The sequence below is a fragment of the Ranitomeya imitator genome, chromosome 5 (assembly GCF_032444005.1).
Source record: "Ranitomeya imitator isolate aRanImi1 chromosome 5, aRanImi1.pri, whole genome shotgun sequence".
Lineage (NCBI taxonomy): Eukaryota > Metazoa > Chordata > Amphibia > Anura > Dendrobatidae > Ranitomeya > Ranitomeya imitator.
The window spans coordinates 442,199,335-442,223,918 of record NC_091286.1 but is presented as its reverse complement, the minus strand read 5'-3'; the positions used below and the strand labels follow the sequence as shown (position 1 = coordinate 442,223,918).

General features: G+C 43.5%; 1 protein-coding gene across 2 annotated transcripts in view; it reads left to right on the top strand.

Annotated features, from left to right (window-relative positions):
• Positions 1 to 24,584, top strand: part of LOC138638126 (probable cation-transporting ATPase 13A4) — a 355,111-nt gene that overhangs the window by 231,903 nt on the left and 98,624 nt on the right. For both annotated transcript variants that reach the window (XM_069727157.1, XM_069727156.1), the window contains exons 17-22: positions 1,749 to 1,866; positions 2,134 to 2,258; positions 2,475 to 2,632; positions 10,143 to 10,256; positions 11,033 to 11,112; positions 17,469 to 17,511. In XM_069727157.1, the coding sequence (XP_069583258.1) occupies positions 1,749 to 1,866; positions 2,134 to 2,258; positions 2,475 to 2,632; positions 10,143 to 10,256; positions 11,033 to 11,112; positions 17,469 to 17,511 (638 nt within the window). The remainder of the gene's footprint in view (positions 1 to 1,748; positions 1,867 to 2,133; positions 2,259 to 2,474; positions 2,633 to 10,142; positions 10,257 to 11,032; positions 11,113 to 17,468; positions 17,512 to 24,584) is intronic.

Below are 24,584 nucleotides of genomic sequence, written 5' to 3'. Positions count from 1 at the left end.
ATATTCCGGGAATTTGTCCGGGTTGGCATTAAGCTCACCATATAGCGTGTGATAGGCTCCACGTCTCTCCTGGAGTTCAATAATGGGGTGTCTCCAAAAACGCCGACGCCATTTCCTTCTCTGTCGTTCTCTATTTCTTTGTTGCTCCCAAGCAAACGCACAGGCAAGAAACAGCTTGATGCTTAAATCCAGGTTGAAATAAAAGCTCTCCATGCAAAGATCCATCATGACACAGGATACCGTAGCAAACTGTGAAGATTTCAGCAGTCCTAGGGTCCATATATAGATATCCCATTATACACGCCCACTGTAGTCCCATTGGCATTGTCTGTTTATCTAGAATGTGTTCCTGTTAAATTTTTCACCATGTATACAGAAAACGCAAACGCATGCAAAACGCATGGAAAAGCGTGAAAACGCTGCATTTTTAAACGCATGCGTTAACGTAAGCGTCTAAAAACCGCTGCGTTTGTATGCGTTTCAATGCAGTTTTTCCGGCATTTGCGGTTGCGGATTAAACGCTGCAGGTTCTAAAGCAAATGTGAAACTAGCCTTATATGGGTGCGAGTGAGCCAAGACTCGGCCGAGTGTCGGTGACAATCGCAGCATTCACTCGCACATTGAAAAAACCAAGAAAAAAAAACACTGATGTAAGCTGCCCCATAGATGAATACTGGACCGAGTGCTATGCGATGTTTTATTGCATAGCACTCGTCTGTATTCATCGCTAGTGTGACCCCAGCCTTAATTTGTAAATCTGAAGATCTGATTAACATAGAACATGCAGATCGCCAGGCATGACAACTGCATCTTCTAATGTATCACCTGGGAAGTGGTAATTGTGACATCACATTAGGGTACCGTCACACAGTGGCACTTTGATCGCTAGGACGGCACGATCCGTGACGTTCCAGCGATATCGTTACGATCTCGCTGTGTCTGACACGCTACTGCGATCAGGGACCCCGCTGAGAATCGTACGTCGTAGCAGATCGTCTGAAACTTTATTTCGTCGCTGGATCTCCCGCTGACATCTCTGAATCGGCGTGTGTGACACCGATTCAGCGATGTCTTCACTGGTAACCAGGGTAAACATCGGGTTACTAAGCGCAGGGCCGCGCTTAGCAACCCGATGTTTACCCTGGTTACCAGCGAAAACGTAAAAAAAAAAACACTACATACTTACATTCCGCTGTCTGTCCTCCGCTGTGCTTCTCTGCACTTTTCCTGCATCCTGTGTCAGCGCCGGCCAGCCAGAAAGCACAGCGGTGACGTCACCGCTCTGCTTTACGGCTGACCGGCGCTGACAGTGCAGAGGAAAGCAGAGCGCCGGAGGACAGACACGGAATGTAAGTATGTAATGTTTGTTTTTTTTTACGTTTACGCTGGTAACCAGGGTAAACATCGGGTTACTAGGCGCGGCCCTGTGCTTAGTAACCCGATGTTTACCCTGGTTACCAGGGGACTTCGGGATCGTTGGTCGCTGGAGAGCTGTCTGTGTGACAGCTCTCCAGCGACCAAACAGCGTCGCTGCAGCGATCGACATCGTTGTCGTATCGCTGCAGCGTCGTTTCAGTGTGACAGTACCCTTAGTGTTTAAAAGGTTCTTTGATAAATATCAGATGTATCTAATATCAGATGTATCTAAATATTATTTTAACTGAAAATCCTCTATAAGTTTTATTGTTAACTGTAATAAGTAGCTGAGCAAAAAATTGGATGGTTTGTAATTTTGTTCATTTTCTCAGTCCCTGAAAATTTTTGCAGTGAGCTCCAGTTATATACAACCCAGGGCTTCAGAGTGATAGGACTGGCGTATAAAATAATACAATTTACAAAGGATATGGACACAGAAAGTTACACAAGGTAAGTATTAATAGTTGAATATCTTATTAATTGGAAATTACTTTGTAGATGTTGTATTTGCTGCTTGCTGCAATGTTTCAGACTGACATACGGAAGTCTTCTATCAATTACAAAGTCCAAATACAATAACTGCACATTGTAATTTATATTTCCAGATCTATCCAAAATACATGTATATTTTGTCCTATATGTAGCCTGTACTTTGCATTAGATTAATATGTGTTACTGACTTGTCACATCAGTGTTCTCCATTTTATTTATTTTAAGGGAGGATGTGGAATCAGACCTTTTATTTCTTGGTCTTCTGATACTAGAAAATCGATTGAAACCTGAGACTATTCCAGCTTTAAAGGAAATAACCAATGCATTAATTCGGCCTGTTATGATTACAGGTATAATCACACAAACTATTAAAGGTGATGGGAGGAGAACTATGGAGGCATAGGTTCAGATCAAAAGTAATGTTGTAGGGGCCAAGCTATTGTGGTCGAAATATAGACTTTAAATATGGCTACCAGCTTAGTAATATGATTAAGTAAGGGGGACCATAGAAAAGACTCACAATAAGAAATATAATTGTTATTCCTTGTTATATTTTCCTACTAAAGGTGATAACCTTCAGACAGCCATAACTGTTGCAAGAAATTCAGGCATTGTCCAAATATATACCAATGTGATTTTAATCGAAGCATGTGAGCCAACTGAGAGCTGCCCTGCATCCATTACATGGAGACATATGGAAAATGCAGACGATAAAGAAATTACTGTAAGACATTATAGATGTTCCCAAATTTTTTTTCATTATATATTCACATGTGTAGCAATGTTTATCATGATACAGATAGCAAAGCACTGGAATATACTGTAGTGGAACAAAAAAAGTGTAATTCAACACCTCACTTGACATCGGTCAATGACTTGTGCTAAGTTAACTTAATCTTCTTAAGTAACATGACCTTCTGTGACGTGTTATCAGGCTGATGCATTGTGAGTCATTATCTTGTGTTACCTATATATATAGTCAAGGTACCTTCACACATAACGATATCGTTAACGATATCGTTGCTTTTTGTGATGTAGCAACGATATCGTTAAGGAGATCGTTATGTGTGACAGCGACCAACGATCAGGCCCCTGCTGGGAGATCGTTGGTCGCTGAGGAAAGTCCAGCACTTTATTTCGTCGCTGGATCTCCCGTTGACATCGCTGGATTGGCGTGTGTGACGCCGATCCAGCGATGTCTTCACTGGTAACCAGGGTAAACATCGGGTTACTAAGCGCAGGGCCGCGCTTAGTAACCCGATGTTTACCCTGGTTACCAGCGTAAACGTTAAAAAAACAAACACTACATACTTACCTTCAGCTGTCTGTCCCCGGCGCTCTGCTTCTCTGCACTCCTCCTGCATCCTGTGTCAGCGCCGGCCAGCCGGAAAGCACAGCGGTGACGTCACCGCTCTGCTTTCCGGCTGACCGGCGCTGACAGTGTAGAGGAAAGCAGAGCGCCGGAGGACAGACAGCTGAAGGTAAGTATGTAGTGTTTGTTTTTTTAACGTTTACGCTGGTAGCCAGGGTAAACATCGGGTTACTAAGCGTGGCCCTGCGCTTAGTAACCCGATGTTTACCCTGGTTACCGGGGACCTTGGGATCATTGGTCGCTGGAGAGCTGTCTGTGTGACAGCTCTCCAGCGACCAATCAGCGACGCTGCAGTGATCGACATCGTTGTCGGTATCGCTGCAGCATCGCTTAGTGTGACGGTACCCTAAGATCCAGAAATATTTAGACATTGACACAAGTTTTGGAATTTTAGCTCTTTACCAAAACATATGCATTGTACAGTTATGTAATTAATATGCGCTTAACCCCTTTCCGACATGGGGTGTAATAGTATGCCGATATCAGACTCCTTCCCTTTAATGTGGGCTCTGGCGCTGAGGCCACATCTTTTTTGGCACATGTCAGCTGTTTTGAACAGCTGACATGTGTCTTTATCAGCCGCAGGTGGAATCATGATCCACCCACAGCTGTTAACTAGTTAAATACCGCTGTCAATCTCCGACATTCCTCTCCCTTAGGCCGGTGTCACACTTGCGTGTGCAATGTGAGAAACTTGCGCGAGTCTCTCGCATCAATACCCGTGCACTGCCACCTGCAGTTCAGACCAGAGAGTTCAACTGCATAGAAATACGCGCAGCTTCGCACTCTGGTCCCAAGTACCAGCAGCAGTGCTTGGTATTGATGCGAGAGTCATGCGCGTTTCTCGCAATGCACACGCAAGTTTGACCCTGGCCTTACTGACAAATCAGTGTTTCAATTGATAAGTAAATGAGGTTGAACAACTACTTGTAGATCTGGAGCCTCTGTCACTTCAGTTCAATTCTCTGCCCAGCACAGACTTCTTAAGTAGTTGAGAAATGAACTGGCCATGTGAAGGTATTGCTGGACTTGTCTTTGAAAGAGCCACATGCACATATAAACAGTTTGGGGTGTGGCAGATTCCCTTTAAGAATAAATTATTGTGAGACAAGCATATCAATACAAGTGTGAACAGAGTTTGAAGTGTAGAATGTGTTATTATAATTTGCTTAATTAGTTTTTTTCTACTGAATCAGATGAATCTTAGGAAAGCAAAACAAAATTTGCTTCTTACATAAGTTCTGTGTTTTGTATACTACCACTAGATTTCTAAATGCAAAAAAAAATTACAAAAAAATACTACATTCCCTTGGATCCATGATGGAGCTATATAGCAAATATTAATATCAATTATATCTACTATTGTTAGGGCCCAGTCAGATGGCTGTATAATACGGATGACGATGGCACTGCAATGCTTGGACTGGCCAGCGGCTTTTCTGACCCGAGCATGACAGGCTGAATCTCTATGCAGCTGTCGCTCTTGGGTCAGGAGAGATGTCGACCAGTCCATGCACTGTGAAGTGATCGTCATCCGTGTTATACAGCCATCTGACTGAGCCTTCAGAGTGTAAGACTACATAAGTTGTAGGTATGGGAGCAGAACAAGGGCCCATATTTAGTTTATTAACACGGGCACCTTAGTTGCCTATGACTGCACCCGACTACTGCACGCACTGCATGTTTTTGCTATTGTTTTAGCAATAAATTAACCCCTTTACCCCCAAGGGTGGTTTGCACGTTAATGACCAGGCCAATTTTTACAATTCTGACCACTGTCCCTTTATGAGGTTATAACTCCGAAACGCTTCAACGGATCCTGGTGATTCTGACATTGTTTTCTCGTGACATATTGTACTTCATGATAGTGGTAAAATTTCTTTGATAGTACCTGCGTTTATTTGTGAAAAAAACGGAAATTTGGCGAAAATTTTGAAAATTTCGCAATTTTCAAACTTTGAATTTTTATGCAATTAAATCACAGAGATATGTCACACAAAATACTTAATAAGTAACATTTCCCACATGTCTCCTTTACATCAGCATAATTTTGGAACCAATTTTTTTTTTTGTTAGGGAGTTATAAGGGTTAAAAGTTGACCAGCAATTTCTCATTTTTACAACACCATTTTTTTTTAGGGACCACGTCTCATTTGAAGTCATTTTGAGGGGTCTATATGATAGAAAATGCCCAAGTGTGACACCATTCTAAAAACTGCACCCCTCAAGGTGCTCAAAACCACACTCAAGAAGTTTATTAACCCTTCAGGTGTTTAATAGGAATTTTTGGAATGTTTAAATAAAAATGAACATTTAACTTTTTTACACAAAAAATTTACTTCAGCTCCAATTTGTTTTATTTTACCAAGGGTAACAGGAGAAATTGGACCCAAAAAGTTGTTGTCCAATTTGTCCTGAGTACGCTGATACCCCATATGTGGCAGTAAACCACTGTTTGGGCGCATGGGAGAGCTCGGAAGGGAAGGAGCGCTATTTGACTTTTCAATGCAAAATTGACAGGAATTGAGATGGGACGCCATGTTGCGTTTGGAGAGCCACTGATGTGCCTAAACATTGAAACCCCCCACAAGTGACACCATTTTGGAAAGTAGACCCCCTAAGGAACTTATCTGGATGTGTGGTGAGCACTTTGACCCACCAAGTGCTTCACAGAAGTTTATAATGCAGAACCGTAAAAATAAAAAATCATATTTTTTCACAAAAATTATATTTTTGCCCCCAATTTTTTATTTTTCCAAGGGTAAGAGAAGAAATTGGACCTCAAAAGTTGTTGTCCAATTTGTCCTGAGTACGCTGATACCCCATATGTGGCAGTAAACCACTGTTTGGGCGCATGGGAGAGCTCGGAAGGGAAGGAGCGCAGTTTGACTTTTCAATGCAAAATTGACAGAAATTGAGATGGGACGCCATGTTGCGTTTGGAGAGCCACTGATGTGCCTAAACATTGAAACCCCCCACAAGTGACACCATTTTGGAAAGTAGACCCCCTAAGGAACTTATCTGGATGTGTGGTGAGCACTTTGACCCACCAAGTGCTTCACAGAAGTTTATAATGCAGAACCGTAAAAATAAAAAATCATATTTTTTCACAAAAATTATATTTTTGCCCCCAATTTTTTATTTTTCCAAGGGTAAGAGAAGAAATTGGACCTCAAAAGTTGTTGTCCAATTTGTCCCGAGTACGCTGATACCCCATATGTGGCAGTAAACCACTGTTTGGGCGCATGGGAGAGCTCGGAAGGGAAGGAGCGCCGTTTGACTTTTCAATGCAAAATTGACAGGAATTGAGATGGGACGCCATGTTGCGTTTGGAGAGCCACTGATGTGCCTAAACATTGAAACCCCCCACAAGTGACACCATTTTGGAAAGTAGACCCCCTAAGGAACTTATCTGGATGTGTGGTGAGCACTTTGACCCACCAAGGGCTTCACAGAAGTTTATAATGCAGAGCCATAAAAATAAAACAAAATTTTTTTCCCACAAAAATTATTTTTTAGCCCCCAGTTTTGTATTTTCCCTAGGGTAACAGGAGAAATTGGACCCCAAAAGTTGTTGTCCAATTTGTCCTGAGTACGCTGATACCCCATATGTGGGGGGGAACCACCGTTTGGGCGCATGGGAGGGTTCGGAAGGGAAGGAGCGCCATTTGGAATGCAGACTTAGATGGAATGGTCTGCAGGCGTCACATTGCGTTTGCAGAGCCCCTAATGTACCTAAACAGTAGAAACCCCCCACAAGTGACACCATTTTGGAAAGTAGACCCCCTAAGGAACTCATCTTGATGTGTTGTGAGAGCTTTGATCCCCCAAGTATTTCACTACAGTTTATAACGCAGAGCCATGCAAATAAAAAATATTTTTTTTTCCACAAAAATTATATTTTAGCCCCCAGTTTTGTATTTTTCCAAGGTTAGCAGGAGAAATTGGACCCTAAATGTTGTTGTCCAATTTGTCCTGAGTACGCTGATACCCGATATGTGGGGGGGGAACCACCGTTTGGGCGCATGGGAGGGCTCGGAAGGGAAGGAGCATCATTTGGAATGCAGACTTAGATGGATTGGTCTGCAGGCGTCACATTGCGTTTGCAGAGCCCCTAATGTACCTAAACAGTAGAAACCCCCCACAAGTGACCCCATATTGGAAACTAGACCCCTCAATGAACTTATCTAGATGTGTTGTGAGAACTTTGAACCCCCAAGTGTTTCACTACAGTTTATAACGCAGAGCCGTGAAAATAAAAAATCTTTTTGTTTTCCCACAAAAATTATTTTTTAGCCCCCAGTTTTGTATTTTCCCAAGGGTAACAGGAGAAATTGGTCCACAAAAGTTGTTGTCCAATTTGTCCTGAGTACGCTGATACCCCATATGTTGGGGTAAACCCCTGTTTGGGCACACAGGAGAGCTCGGAAGGGAAGGAGCACAATTTTACTTTTTCAACGCAGAATTGGCTGGAATTGAGATCGGACGCCATGTCGTGTTTGGAGAGCCCCTGATGTGCCGAAACAGTGGAAACCCCCCAATTATAACTGAAACCCTAATCCAAACACACCCCTAACCCTAATTCCAACGGTAACCCTAACCACACCTCTAACCCTGACACACCCCTAACCCTAATCCCAACCCTATTCCCAACTGTAAATGTAATCTAAACCCTAACCCTAACTTTAGCCCCAACCCTAACTGTAGACCCAACCCTAACCCTAGCCCTAACCCTAGCCCTAACCCTAGCCCTAACCCTAACCCTAGCCCTAACCCTAACCCTAGCCCTAGCCCTAACCCTAGCCCTAACCCTAACCCTAGCCCTAACCCTAGCCCTAACCCTAACCCTAGCCCTAACCCTAGCCCTAACCCTAGCCCTAACCCTAGCCCTAACCCTAGCCCTAACCCTAACCCTAGCCCTAACCCTAGCCCTAACCCTAGCCCTAACCCTAGCCCTAGCCCTAACCCTAGCCCTAACCCTAGCCCTAACCCTAACCCTAATCCTAGCCCTAACCCTAGCCATAATGGGAAAATGGAAATAAATACATTTTTTTTTATTTTTCCCTAACTAAGGGGGTGATGAAGGGGGGTTTGATTTACTTTTATAGCGAGTTTTTTAGCGGATTTTTATGATTGGCAGCCGTCACACACTGAAAGACCCTTTTTATTGCAAAAAATATTTTTTGCAATACCACATTTTGAGAGCTATAATTTTTCCATATTTTGGTCCACAGAGTCATGTGAGGTCTTGTTTTTTGCGGGACGAGTTGACGTTTTTATTGAAAACATTTTTGGGCACGTGACATTTTTTTATCGCTTTTTATTCCGATTTTTGTGAGGAAGAATGACCAAAAGCCAGCTATTCATGAATTTCTATTGGGGGAGGCGTTTATACCGTTCCGCGTTTGGTAAAATTGATAAATCAGTTTTATTCTTCGGGTCAGTACGATTACAGCGATACCTCATTTATATCATTTTTTTATGGTTTGGTGCTTTTATACGATAAAAACTATTTTACAGAAAAAATAATTATTTTTGCATCGCTTTATTCTCAGGACTATAACTTTTTTATTTTTTTGCTGATGATGCTGTATGGCGGCTCTTTTTTTGCGGGACAATATGACGCTTTCAGCGGTACCATGGTTATTTATATCTGTCCTTTTGATCGCGTGTTATTCCACTTTTTGTTCGGCGGTATGATAATAAAGCGTTGTTTTTTGCCTCGTTTTTTTTTTTTTTTTCTTACGGTGTTTACTGAAGGGGTTAACTAGTGGGACAGTTTTATAGGTCGGGTCGTTACGGACGCGGCGATACTAAATATGTGTACTTTTATTGTTTTTTTTTTTATTTAGATGAAGAAATGTATTTATGGGAATAATATTTTTTTTTTTTTTTCATTATTTTGGAATATTTTTTTTTATTTTTTTTACACATTTGGAAAATTTTTTTTTTACTTTTTTACTTTGTCCCAGGGGGGGACATCACAGATCAGTGATCTGACAGTTTGCACAGCACTCTGTCAGATCACTGATCTGACATGCAGCGCTGCAGCCTTCACAGTGCCTGCTCTGAGCAGGCTCTGTGAAGCCACCTCCCTCCCTGCAGGACCCGGATCCGCGGCCATCTTGGATCCGGGGCTCGAGCAGGGAGGGAGGTGAGGAGACCCTCGCAGCAACGCGATCACATCGCGTTGCTGCGGGGGGCTCAGGGAAGCCCGCAGGGAGCCCCCTCCCTGCGCGGTGCTTCCCTGCACCGCCGGCACATCGCGATCATCTTTGATCGCGGTGTGCCAGGGGTTAATGTGCCGGGGGCGGTCCGTGACCGCTCCTGGCACATAGTGCCGGATGTCAGCTGCGATAAGCAGCTGACACCCGGCCGCGATCGGCCGCGCTCCCCCCGTGAGCGCGGCCGATCGGCTATGACGTACTATCCCGTCCAGGGTCAGATAAGCCCAGGGCACCTCGACGGGATAGTACGTCTAAGGTCACAGAGGGGTTAATGGTGTGGCTTTCTGCTACTTCTTAATATATACTCTAACACGAAATTCACACATCAAATGGAGGCTGTATTTTATGCTCCATTTTATATCTGCATTTTTCAGGGAGGCTGTAGGACACCTCACCAAACTAACAGTGTCATACATACTTATGAGGCTGTTCATTTATATCAGGAAACCTGTGGTTACAGCAGGAATTGCAACTGTAGCACAGACTGTAAGATTCAGCTATACGGTCATATGAATTTGGCCTAATGAAAACATTTTATTAATTAAAATTAATTTATGATTTTAGTAATAATTACTGATATGTAAACAAAAATAAAATGTTCTTATTTCCTGACCATAAATTTAATTTACCTTCAGGTTATTGAAGTTGATAAATGTGATAAATCAAAACAAGATACCATCTATTGTTTTGCCATGACTGGAAATGCCTACCAGGTTATAGTGGAACACTTCTATAGCTTATTGCCAAAGGTATTGTTTAATAATTGAGTACTTGCAATGGTTTATCTAACTCTCGCTATACTTGTGCCTGGATTTTCCATTGGCCATGCCTATGTTATTCCTGCTATTCCTGTTCAACAGAGTATCTGATCCTCATGGGCAGAGTGGGATATAGTTAATAGACCGGGGTCACACGTGCGAGGAATAAGGACGAGCGCAATGCTATAAAAAAAATCGCATAGCACTTGGACCAGTATTCATCTATGGGGCAGCTCCCATCAACGTTTTTTTCCTCGGACGTATTGTACATGCGAGTGAAATCGCAGCATGCTGTGATTGTCACCGACACTCTGCCGAGTCTCAGCTCACTCGCACCCATATAAGCCTATGGGTGCGAGTGAGACAGCGCACGTCACTCGGATATCATCCCCGGCAATGGAGGAGATGGAGAAATTAATTTCTCCGCCTCCACTGCAGCTGTGCTTCGATCCTCTATGTGCGAGATGCTTGGAGCACAGACGCATGACACTCTCCTCCCGCTCGTAGCAGAGCTGGAGCTGAGGGTCATTAGCATATCTCATCTGATGCTCTCGTATTGGATGCCATATGCTTATCTGACCCTGGCCATACAATAAGACTTGGTGCAGTCGATATGTGTGCTCTTTTATTTCAAAATTCATTTTGATGCTTCATTGATTTCAGTTTGTACGGAATATTCTCTATTGCATAACCAATATGTTTTCATTTATTCAACATATATTTCCAATTTCGATCATATTATTCTATTTCCTCTTGTTCTCAAACAGTTATTGCTGAACGGTGCCATTTTTGCAAGAATGTCTCCAGGCCAGAAATCCGATCTCATAGAAGAGTTTCAAAAAATGGAGTATGTTTCTAACAATTAATAGATTCTAGGATTCTCATATCATACAGTATGCTTAATTACATGCAAATCCCTAATATTACAGATAAGACTAAAACTAGCAATAAACGAGCTATAAGATGAATGGTGATCAGTTGCCTGACTGAACAGTCAGCTGAAAACAGTTTCATCAGTACAGTAGGAAACTAAATATATGCAGTCTCTTCAAAAACTGATGAAACACTAACCCAATACTTATGTGTGAGTAAGGCCAATATTTGCCAGGTGATATCCATCTACTGTACAAAAACCCATTGATGAAGCTGAGAAAAGACAGAGACATATCTCATGTTTCCTATAATTGGATGTGTGCTTTAAATTAATAATTTTGGCCTTTGGGTTGGTCATAAAAAATAGATTGGTGTACTATATACGAGATCGGCTGATATACAACTTAGGTTAGGTTCACTTTTATATAGTGCTCTACTATGAGTGTTGCCAGAATGTTAGGGCTGGCAGAACGCACCGAGTAAATACAGAGATAGTATAGGTGCATTCGCAGCCTGGGGTCCATGGTGCAGGAGTGGAACCCGCTGTGCTAGTAAATGGCGGCACTATATGGCGGTACTACGCCTGAATAGACACGGGTTCCGTCACCCGGTCTGTATAAGAGCGAACTCTGTTGCTTCACAGAGTTTCCGGGATTAAAGATAACGCTGTGCCCTGTTAGCATTCACAGGGCGCAGCAAATGCATACCAGTGGGATCCCTGCAACTCACCCCCACTATGCTGGTGGTTGATCCCGCTATGACCCTCGATGGCTTTTAAACCCGCGCCTGAGGACCAGGGCCGGCGTCAGCACCCGGGCAAGTGCCGGGGGCCTGAGCAGGCAGGGGGCTCACTCGCCGTCGGGGACACTGGCGTGCTATAGTGCCGGCCCCTGTGAGTGGACCCCCCACCTGCTTCGGGCCCCGGCACTTGCGATACTTACCTCTCCCAGTTCCAGCACTGCATCATCTTCCATCCTCTGACTGTGACATTCAGGTCAGAAGGCGCGATGACATCACCAGTGCATTCCCTCTGCCTGAGCAGTCGCAGCACAGAGAGCAGGAAGACGCCGATGGTGAGCAGTCCAGAGCAGAGCAGTGTCAAGCAAAGAGAGGTGAGTATTTCCTTTTTTTATTTTTAATATTTGGAGCAATATATGGGGAGCATCAGAACGGACCCATATATGGAGCATTATATGGGGCTAATTCTATATGGAGTATCTTATGGGGCTAATAATATAGGGAGCATCTTATGAAGCCAATTCTATAGGGAGCATTATATGGGGCCAATTTAATATGGAGCATCTTATGGGGCCAATTCAATATGGAGCAGTATATGGGGCCAATTACATTTGGAGCAGTATATGGGGCCAATAATATATGAATCATCTTATGGGACTAATTATATATGGAGCATTTTATATGGCCAATTATATATGGAGCATTATATGGGGTCAATTATTTTTGGAGCATTATATGGGACCCATTCTGTAAGGAGTATTATATGGGCCCATTCTGTATGGAGCAATATATGGGACTCAGTATACTGTATGGGGCCGATCATATACTGTATGGAGCATTATATGAGGCCCATTATATATGGAGCAATAGATGGGGCCAATCATAAACTGTATGGAGAATTATATGTGGCTCACTATACTGCATGGAGCATTATATGGGGTCAATTCCATATGGAGCAATCTATGCGGCTCATTCTGTATGGATCACTCTGTGGTGCCGATTATACTGCATGGAGCATTATATGGGGCTCATTATTCTGTATAGAGGACTATGTGGTGCCAATTATACTGTATGGAGCACTATATGGGGCTATTATACTGTATAGGGCAATATATGGAGCTAATTATTCTGTATAGAGGACTATACTGTCCGGTTTCTGAGCTAATGTAGAATGTACAATAGATATCACTCATGTAATGTAATGTAAGAAGTAAGTGAAATCTTTGGCATTGTACTATTCCTTTTATTTCTCTGCCGTATCAGTGCATTATGAATTGTGGTAAGTGTTAAAGGGGCCCACTGGGACGCTTTCGCCCAGGGCTCATGAAAACCTGGAGCCGGCCCTGCTGAGCATGCCCTGAGTCAGATGCTGGGATCAAATGGGAGTTCCCACCCTACACTGACAGATAGTCAGGAGACACTAAAGATAGCCGCACAGAGTGCATACAGTTCCGCAGCAGCGGTCACTGCAGGATAGACGCAGTATATTTTGTGCCTGGTGCTGGATGGCCCTATCTGGCGCTAGACAGCTACAGTACAACACTCTCGAGCATTCAACAACTCTAGGGATGGAAATGATTCGGAGCTTTCACCAGAACAGGCATATTTCCACACACACACAAATACAGATTGATACTAGTGCCGTGCGGCCATGCGAACCTTTTATAGCTGTAGCACTCAAGGACCTTCCTAGTGGTCCAAAAGGAGCTGCTACAGGACCTGAGCGTGTGACCCCCGACCTCCAATGGGAGGTCATCCTGTGGGCATGCTCAGTATGGGAAAAGCAGGACTTAGTCCCTGAAACGCCTGCTCGCTGCTGATCAGTACTGGCTACAAAGGCAGAGCCTGGAAAGGCAGCAGTAACCAAGTGCACAATATTAGGTTGAGCCAGATGATGGGACCGACGTCTCTGCTGAGCAGGCGCCACTGCGGCTGGAGGAGAATGGGAGACCGCAGCAGACATCATTTGAGATTCCCTCTATGCAGCGGCGGTAACTCGACTCCTAACACAGAGTTTCTATTGAAATCCTTAAAATCTGGTTCCCAATGGGAACCTCGAAAGAGCCACATTTCTGAAAAAGACGAATACTGCCAGGATGGAGGCAAGGTTAACTTTTTATATTTTTTTGGACAGCTTATCAAAAATCACACAATATTTTTTAGAGACACATTGGAAAACCATAATAAATCATTAGTATTATTAGTAATACATGTCTACACCCCACACAGCCCTTCACAGAAAGACATCAGCTGAATTCACTGTAAACTGTAAAATGATTACAATAAAAAAATATAAATATCTTTAGCCTCAAATTTTTTTGCTGACATGGCAAAAAAGTGCTCTATGTTTACTAACTGTCCAGGAATTTCTGAATGGCTGGTAACCCTGGACGGAGGTCAGACAGTGACTCTGTTAGCTTCCTTCATGTGAGCAGCTCCATTGGAGTTACCTTTGGAATCCAGTTTTTCAGAAATTTTGACAGAAACCTCAAAACAGTGCTCAATGGACTGCAATGTCTAAGTGTGAACAAATCATTTACAAATACATTTTTAGAAGAATAATATAAAATCACACTGGCGCTCACCCTAGAAGACAATATTCCTCAGTTGCTGGAACCAGACAGAGTAGTGCCAACCGGTATATACAGTGGGGCAAAAAAGTATTTAGTCAGTCAGCAATAGTGCAAGTTCCACCACTTAAAAAGATGAGAGGTGTCTGTAATTTACATCATAGGTAGACCTCAACTATGGTAGATAAACTGAGAAAAAAAAATCCAGAAAATCACATTGTCTGTTTTTTTAACATTTTTTTTGCATATTATGGTAGAAAATAAGTATTTGGTCAGAAACAAACAATCAAGATTTCTGGCTCTCACAGACCTGTAACTTCTTCTTTAAGAGTCTCCTCTTTCCTCCACTCATTACCTGTAGTAATGGCACCTGTTTAAACTTGTTATCAGTATAAAAAGACACCTGTGCACACCCTCAAACAGTCTGACTCCAAACTCCACTATGGTGAAGACCAAAGAGCTGTCAAAGGACACCAGAAACAAAATTGTAGCCCTGCACCAGGCTGGGAAGACTGAATCTGCAATAGCCAACCAGCTTGGAGTGAAGAAATCAACAGTGGGAGCAATAATTAGAAAATGGAAGACATACAAGACCACTGATAATCGCCCTCGATCTGGGGCTCCACGCAAAATCCCACCCCGTGGGGTGAGAATGATCACAAGAACGGTGAGCAAAAATCCCAGAACCACGCGGGGGGACCTAGTGAATGAACTGCAGAGAGCTGGGACCAATGTAACAAGGCCTACCATAAGTAACACACTACGCCACCATGGACTCAGATCCTGCAGTGCCAGACGTGTCCCACTGCTTAAGCCAGTACATGTCCGGGCCCGTCTGAAGTTTGCTAGAGAGCATTTGAATGATCCAGAGGAGTTTGGGGAGAATGTCCTATGGTCTGATGAAACCAAACTGGAACTGTTTGGTAGAAACACAACTTGTCGTGTTTGGAGGAAAAAGAATACTGAGTTGCATCCATCAAACACCATACCTACTGTAAAGCATGGTGGTGGAAACATCATGCTTTGGGGCTGTTTCTCTGCAAAGGGGCCAGGACGACTGATCCGGGTACATGAAAGAATGAATGGGGCCATGTATCGTGAGATTTTGAGTGCAAACCTCCTTCCATCAGCAAGGGCATTGAAGATGAAACGTGGCTGGGTCTTTCAACATGACAATGATCCAAAGCACACCGCCAGGGCAACGAAGGAGTGGCTTCGTAAGAAGCATTTCAAGGTCCTGGAGTGGCCTAGCCAGTCTCCAGATCTCAACCCTATAGAAAACCTTTGGAGGGAGTTGAAAGTCCGTGTTGCCAAGCGAAAAGCCAAAAACATCACTGCTCTAGAGGAGATCTGCATGGAGGAATGGGCCAACATACCAACAACAGTGTGTGGCAACCTTGTGAAGACTTACAGAAAACGTTTGACCTCTGTCATTGCCAACAAAGGATATATTACAAAGTATTGAGATGAAATTTTGTTTCTGACCAAATACTTATTTTCCACCATAATATGCAAATAAAATGTTAAAAAAACAGACAATGTGATTTTCTGGATTTTTTTTTTCTCAGTTTGTCTCCCATAGTTGAGGTCTACCTATGATGTAAATTACAGACGCCTCTCATCTTTTTAAGTGGTGGAACTTGCACTATTGCTGACTGACTAAATACTTTTTTGCCCCACTGTATATAACTTAAGATACCAAATAGATACCGCGCTTGCGGAAAAAAGGCAGGAATCCCTGCAGGGTAACCAAAGAACAACTACCATGTAAAACCACGATTCTACTCCAGTTGGTAAAACGATCCTGTAAATGGTTAAAATGAGTATGAATAGTCATAGTCCTTGACTGTGAACCTTCCAGAAAATGTGAAAAGTGTATGTACTTTATTAATAAAATTGTTTCACAAAAAATGCGCCCTAGTGAAAATGTTCTATATACAGAAGTCTTTTAACCTATTTAATACAATTTTTTTAAAAAAACTTTCTTTATTAACAAATTGCATACACTTTTCACATTTTCTGGAATGTTCACAGTCAAGGACTATGACTATCCCTCCCTGGGACATAAATATAGCTGATTTAAGAGAGGATTTTTTTATTGTATACCATATACTATATACTATATTTTATTATCATTTAAGCTTAGAAATAATTTTTTGTTTTTAAAACGCATATGTTCACCTACTTATATTATGGAACATCGGAATCATCTGTGAATTAACCATAAATATATTATGGCACATTTCAGATGCTTGATCAATGAAAATCCCCACTTTCTACTTAACATACATGAGTAATGTATAGAGGTATTGGCACTTGTTGGGGAGTTCGGGTTTAAAAGGAGAGTATATATGGCAGGGGAGCTTGGAGAGCAGTAACCCTGATGAAGAAGAGCGTAGCTCTTTGAAATGCGTTGGTTAGTTTCCTTCTCCCCTTTTTGAATGCCTCAGCGCTCCATACTGAATGTGATGTCACATGAAGGAGGAGCCTATCGGCCATTTTTTTTCACTCCTTGTGGTATCCAGGGAGCGCTACCGGCTGGAGCGTCCCTGGTCTCAAATTGTCCTCCACCACCTGGCACAGATAGTGCCACAGCCTTGGTCATCTGTATTAAGCAAGCATGCCTTCATCCAGTAGTGCACCATACGTCGCAGCACCTAACACATATAGGTAAGCTGGTAGCCACGGGTTTCTTTTTGACAGGAATACAAGCATATCTTGCGGGCAGTTTATTGGTTTGACTCATTTTAACCATTTACAGGATCGTTTTACCTACAGGAGTGGTTTTACATGGTAGTTGTTCTATGGTTACCCTGCAGGGATTCCAGCCTTTTTTCCTCAAGCGCGGTATCTATTTGATATCTTAAATTTTTAGAATAAACTGATACTTTCGGAGGACTTGTTCATAGTAATAAAACACCCTACCCATATTTAGTTTGTTCAAAATTTTAATTGGTATTTTCTGCTATGTAATTAAAATACAGTATATATGATAACTTTCCCCTTTTACTGCATTTTACAGTTACTATGTCGCAATGTGTGGAGATGGAGCTAATGACTGTGGAGTGAGTAAAGATAAAATGTCAATTTTCCAAATTTCCTTATAGTACATTATATTGCAATCATTTAAAACAGCTGTGATGAAAAAAAACATACTGGTGGTTTACTTATATTTAGCTAAAGATAAATGCTTAAAGGAATTGTCTACTTTGTCAAAATGTTTGGCCCTGAAAACATAATAAAGCTTATAATCACCTCCCGTGCTGACGCCATTCCAGCAGTATTGTCAGTCACTCTCCCTGAGGCTCTCGTGCAGTGTTGTGACACGTGACGCTGGCACCCAATCAGCTCTGGCGTAACTGACTCTGCCCTCAAATGTTTTTGAACATGAAGTGGAAGTCCGGGGTACAGCTGATCCCCAACTTCCTCCTGAAAATGTTTGAAGGTGGAGACAGAAACGTCATCTCTGACAACACCCCACGAGAGCCCCCCGAGAGAGCGAGTGCTGACAACCACAATTGATAACCTGTTAAAGTTCGCCATCAACCTGTGAATCATAACAACCCTGAGGATAGGGAAAAAAAGGGAACAATGCCACGAACAATCTAAGTGCAGTAGAAACCAGGTGTAAATTGCACGCTTATATCATTGCACTCACCTAGTCAAAGGCAAAAATGAAGCATTGAAAGGGGATCTGTTGTGAATTCTGTTGTCGGGCTCCCTCCTGTGGTCATGAATGGTACTTCGGCTGGTTCTGTCCATGGACTTCCTCTGGTGGGTGTTTCTGAGTTTCACAGGTGACGAGGTTAATTCGTTAGCTGCTGCTCTATTTAACTCCACTTAGATCTTTGCTCCATGCCACCTGTCAATGTTCCAGTATTGGTCTAGTTCACTCCTGGATCGTTCTTGTGACCTGTCTTCCCATCAGAAGCTAAGTTCCAGCTTGTATTTCTTTGGTTTGCTATTTTTCTGTCCAGCTTGCTATTTAATTTGTTGTCTTGCTTGCTGGAAGCTCTGTGACGCAGAGGGAGCACCTCCGCACCGTGAGTCGGTGCGGAGGGTCTTTTAGCGACCTCTGCGTGGTCTTTTTGTAGGTTTTTGTGCTGACCGCAAAGTAACCTTTCCTATCCTCGGTCTGTTCAGTAAGTCGGGCCTCACTTTGCTAAATCTATTTCATCTCTGTGTTTGTATTTTCATCTTTACTCACAGTCATTATATGTGGGGGCTGCCTTTTCCTTTGGGGAATTTCTCTGAGGCAAGGTAGGCTTTATTTTTCTATCTTCAGGGCTAGCTAGTTTCTTAGGCTGTGCCGAGTTGCATAGGGAGCGTTAGGCGCAATCTACGGCTATTTCTAGTGTGTTTGATAGGTTTAGGGATTGCGGTCAGCAGGGTTCCCACGTCCCCGAGCTCGTCCTTATTATCAGTAACTATCAGGTCATTCCGTGTGCTCTTAACCACCAGGTCCATTATTGTCCTGACCACCAGGTCATAACAGTACAGGTGGCCCAAAGTACTAATGCATCTCAATAGAGGGATAAGAGAAGTTCTGAGACCATTTTTTTTTCTTTGCAGTGTGTTTTGTCTCTATTTTCCCCTTTACCTCTGGGTGGTTCAGGACACTGGTGTAAACATGGACATTCAAGGTCTGTCCTCTTGGATGGATAATCTCACTACAAGGATACAAAACATTCAAGATTTTGTGGTTCAGAATCCGATGTCAGAGCCTAGGATTCCAATTCCTGATTTGTTTTTTGGTGATAGATCTAAGTTCTTGAATTTCAAAAATAATTATAAATTGTTTCTTGCCTTGAAACCTCACTCCTCATGTGACCCTGTTCAACAAGTAAAGATCATTATTTCTTTGTTACGTGGTGACCCTCAAGACTGGGCATTTTCCCTTGCGCCAGGAGATCCGGCATTGCGTGATGTTGATGCGTTTTTCCTGGCGCTTGGATTGCTTTATGACGAACCTAATTCAGTGGATCAGGCAGAGAAAATCTTGCTGGCTCTGTGTCAGGGTCAGGATGAAGCGGAGATATATTGTCAGAAGTTTAGAAAGTGGTCTGTGCTCACTCAGTGGAATGAATGTGCCCTGGCAGCAATCTTCAGAAAGGGTCTCTCTGAAGCCCTTAAGGATGTCATGGTGGGGATTCCCATGCCTGCTGGTCTGAATGAGTCTATGTCCTTGGCCATTCAGATCGATCGACGCTTGCGTGAGCGTAAAGCTGTGCACCATTTGGCGGTACTATCTGAGCATGGGCCTGAGCCTATGCAATGTGATAGGACTTTGACCACAGCTGAACGGCAAGAACACAGACGTCGGAATGGGCTATGTTTTTACTGTGGTGATTCCACTCATGCTATCTCCGATTGTCCTAAGCGCACTAAGCGGTTCGCTAGGTCTGCCACCATTGGTACGGTACAGTCTAAATTTCTATTGTCTGTTACTCTGATTTGCTCTTTCTCATCCTATTCTGTTATGGCATTTGTGGATTCAGGCGCTGTCCTGAATTTGATGGACTTGGAGTATGCTAGGCGCTGTGGTTTTTTCTTGGAGCCCTTGCAGTATCCTATTCCATTGAGAGGAATTGATGATACGCCTTTGGTCAAGAATAAGCCTCAGTATTGGACCCAATTGACCATGTGCATGGCTCCTGCACATCAGGAGGATATCCGCTTTCTGGTGTTGCATAATCTGCATGATGTGGTCGTTTTGGGGTTGCCATGGCTACAGGTTCATAATCCAGTATTGGACTGGAAATCTATGTCTGTGTCCAGCTGGGGTTGCTAGGGGTACATGGTGATGTTCCATTTTTGTCTATTTCGTCTTCCACTCCTTCTGAAGTTCCAGAGTTTTTGTCGGATTATCGGGATGTATTTGATGAGCCCAAAGCCAGTGCCCTACCTCCTCATAGGGATTGCGATTGTGCAATTAATTTGATTCCTGGTAGTAAGTTTCCTAAGGGCTGATTGTTCAATTTATCTGTGCCAGAACACGCCGCTATGCGGAGTTATATAAAGGAATCCTTGGAAAAAGGCCATATTCGCCCGTCGTCATCACCGTTAGGAGCAGGGTTCTTTTTTGTGGCCAAGAAGGATGGTTCTTTGAGACCTTGTATTGATTACCGCCTTCTTAATAAAATTACAGTCAAATTTCAGTATCCTTTGCCGCTGCTGTCTGATTTGTTTGCTCGGATTAAGGGGGCTAGTTGGTTCACCAAGATAGATCTTCGAGGGGCATATAATCTTGTGCGTATTAAACAAGGCGATGAATGGAAAACAGCATTTAATACGCCCGAGGGCCATTTTGAGTACCTGGTTATGCCATTCGGGCTTTCCAATGCTCCATCAGTATTTCAGTCCTTTATGCATGACATCTTCCGAGAGTACCTGGATAAATTCCTGATTGTGTATTTGGATGATATTTTGGTCTTTTCGGATGATTGGGAGTCTCATGTGAAGCAGGTCAGAATGGTGTTCCAGGTCCTTCGTGCGAATTCCTTGTTTGTGAAGGGTTTAAAGTGTCTCTTTGGAGTTCAGAAGGTTTCATTTTTGGGTTTCATTTTTTCCCCTTCAACTATCGAGATGGACCCTGTTAAAGTTCAGGCCATTTACGATTGGACTCAGCCGACATCTGTGAAGAGCCTGCAAAAGTTCCTGGGCTTTGCTAATTTTTATCGGCGCTTCATCGCTAATTTTTCTACTGTTGCTAAACTGTTGACTGATTTGACCAAGAAGGGTGCTGATGTGGTCAATTGGTCCTCTGGGGCTGTAGAGACTTTTCAGGAGTTGAAGCGTCATTTTTCTTCTTCCCCTGTGTTGTGCCAGCCAGATGTTTCGCTTCCGTTTCAGGTTGAGGTTGATGCTTCTGAGATTGGAGCAGGGGCTGTTTTGTCGCAGAGAAGTTCTGATGGCTCAGTGATGAAGCCATGTGCTTTTTTTTCTAGAAAGTTTTCACCTGCTGAGCGTAACTATGATGTTGGTAATCGTGAATTGTTGGCCATGAAGTGGGCATTCGAGGAGTGGCGTCATTGGCTGGAAGAAGCCAAGCATCGCGTGGTGGTCTTGACAGATCACAAGAATTTGACTTATCTTGAGTCTGCCAAAAGGTTGAATCCGAGACAGGCTCGATGGTCGTTATTTTTCTCCCGTTTTGATTTTGTAGTTTCGTACCTTACGGGCTCTAAGAATGTGAAGGCTAATGCCCTGTCAAGGAGTTTTGTGCCTGACTCTCCGGGTGTTCCTGAGTCGGCGGGTATTCTCAAAGAGGGGGTATTTTTGTCTGCCATCTCCCCTGATTTGCGGCGGGTGCTGCAAAAATTTCAGGCTGATAGACCTGACCGTTGCCCAGCGGAGAAACTGTTTGTCCCTGATAGATGGACTAGTAGAGTTATCTCTGAGATTCATTGTTCAGTGTTGGCTGGGCATCCTGGAATCTTTGGTACCAGAGATTTGGTGGCTAGATCCTTCTGGTGGCCGTCTTTGTCGCGGGATGTGCGTTCTTTATTGCAGTCCTGTGGGACTTGTGCTCGGGCTAAGCCCTGCTGTTCTCGTGCCAGTGGGTTGCTTTTGCCCTTGCCGGTCCCAAAGAGGCCCTGGACGCATATTTCTATGGATTTTATTTCGGATCTCCCCGTCTCTCAAAAGATGTCGGTCATTTGGGTGGTTTGTGATCGCTTTTCTAAGATGGTCCATTTGTCCTTTTGTACCTTTGTCTAAATTGCCTTCCTCCTCTGATTTGGTGCCATTATTTTTCCAGCATGTGGTTAGTTTACATGGTATCCCGGAGAACATCGTTTCTGACAGAGGTTCCCAGTTTGTTTCAAGGTTTTGGCGATCCTTTTGTGCTAGGATGGGCATTGATTTGTCTTTTTCCTCGGCTTTCCATCCTCAGACAAATGGCCAAACCGAACGAACTAATCAAACTTTGGAAACATATCTGAGATGCTTTGTTTCTGCTGATCAGGATGATTGGGTTTCCTTTTTGCCGTTGGCTGAGTTCGCCCTTAATAATCGGGCCAGCTCGGCTACTTTGTTTTTGCCGTTTTTCTGCAATTCTGGTTTTCATCCTCGTTTCTCTTCAGGGCAGGTTGAGTCTTCAGACTGTCCTGGTGTAGATACTGTGGTGGATAGGTTGCAGCAGATTTGGACTCATGTGGTGGACAATTTGACATTGTCCCAGGAGAAGGCTCAACGTTTCGCTAACCGCCGGCGCTGTGTGGGTCCCCGACTTCGTGTTGGGGATTTGGTTTGGTTGTCGTCTCGTTATGTTCCTATGAAGGTTTCCTCTCCTAAGTTTAAGCCTCGTTTCATTGGTCCATATAAGATTTCTGAGGTTATCAATCCTGTGTCATTTCGTTTGGCCCTTCCTGCTTCTTTTGCCATCCATAATGTGTTCCATAGGTTGTTGTTGCGGAGATACGTGGCGCCTGTGGTTCCATCCGTTGATCCTCCTGCCCCGGTGTTAGTTGAGGGGGAGTTGGAGTATGTGGTGGAGAAGATTTTGGATTCTCGTGTTTCGAGACGGAAACTCCAGTACCTGGTCAAGTGGAAGGGTTATGGTCAGGAAGATAATTCCTGGGTTTTTGCCTCTGATGTTCATGCTGCCGATATGGTTCGTGCCTTTCATTTGGCTCATCCTGGTCGGACTGGGGGCTCTGGTGAGGGTTCGGTGACCCCTCCTCAAGGGGGTGGTACTGTTGTGAATTCTGTTGTCGGGCTCCCTCCTGTGGTCATGAATGGTACTTCGGCTGGTTCTGTCCATGGACTTCCTCTGGTGAGTGTTTCTGAGTTTCACAGGTGATGAGGTTAATTCGTTAGCTGCTGCTCTATTTAACTCCACTTAGATCTTTGCTCCATGCCACCTGTCAATGTTCCAGTATTGGTCTAGTTCACTCCTGGATCGTTCTTGTGACCTGTCTTCCCATCAGAAGCTAAGTTCCAGCTTGTATTTCTTTGGTTTGCTATTTTTCTGTCCAGCTTGCTATTTAATTTGTTGTCTTGCTTGCTGGAAGCTCTGGGACGCAGAGGGAGCACCTCCTCACCGTGAGTCGGTGCGGAGGGTCTTTTAGCGCCCTCTGCGTGGTCTTTTTGTAGGTTTTTGTGCTGACCGCAAAGTAACCTTTCCTATCCTCGGTCTGTTCAGTAAGTCGGGCCTCACTTTGCTAAATCTATTTCATCTCTGTGTTTGTATTTTCATCTTTACTCACAGTCATTATATGTGGAGGCTGCCTTTTCCTTTGGGGAATTTCTCTGAGGCAAGGTAGGCTTTATTTTTCTATCTTCAGGGCTAGCTAGTTTCTTAGGCTGTGCCGAGTTGCATAGGGAGCGTTAGGCGCAATCTACGGCTATTTCTAGTGTGTTTGATAGGTTTAGGGATTGCGGTCAGCAGAGTTCCCACGTTCCAGAGCTCGTCCTTATTATCAGTAACTATCAGGTCATTCCGTGTGCTCTTAACCACCAGGTCCATTATTGTCCTGACCACCAGGTCATAACAGGGATCCCACAGGAATCCAAGGGGAACAGTCTGCAGCTCGGCCGACTGGGCACACGGAAAAGGCCCTCAGCCATCCGTGGTAAGCCAATAGAGAGCAAGGAAGATCCCAGTATGTAGCCAGCTCTCCCGTATGGAGATTCTCATAGATGTTATATATAAATATCTGCTTTATTTAGGTAATAAAAAATTACAGGACCACGCGTCTCGACTCCTACTCCCTGGATCATGTCATTCAAAAATTAATATCATTATTAATTTTTTAAAGACCTGAAGAAGACTCCAGGGTGTCAGGATGTCAAAATTGTGTTTTTTCACAATGTCATTACACTTGGATTTTTTTTCCCGTTTTTTGAGTACAATATGTGGTAAAGTAAATGGTGTAATTCAAAAGTACAACATGTTCCACAAAAATCAAGCCCTTATATGTCTATGTGGACAGAAAAATAAAAGAGTTATGGCTCTGGGAAAAAACGGAAGAAAAAACAAAGAAAAAAACAAAAATGGGTTGCGGCTTGAAGGGATTTAGTTACTCTTCAAACTTACTAGAGTAATATTATATTAACCGCTTACCAACATCCGCTTTAGATGTATGACACAAGTCAGTAGCTGTTGTATAGATTGGGCTCATGGGGTGAGCTTGCC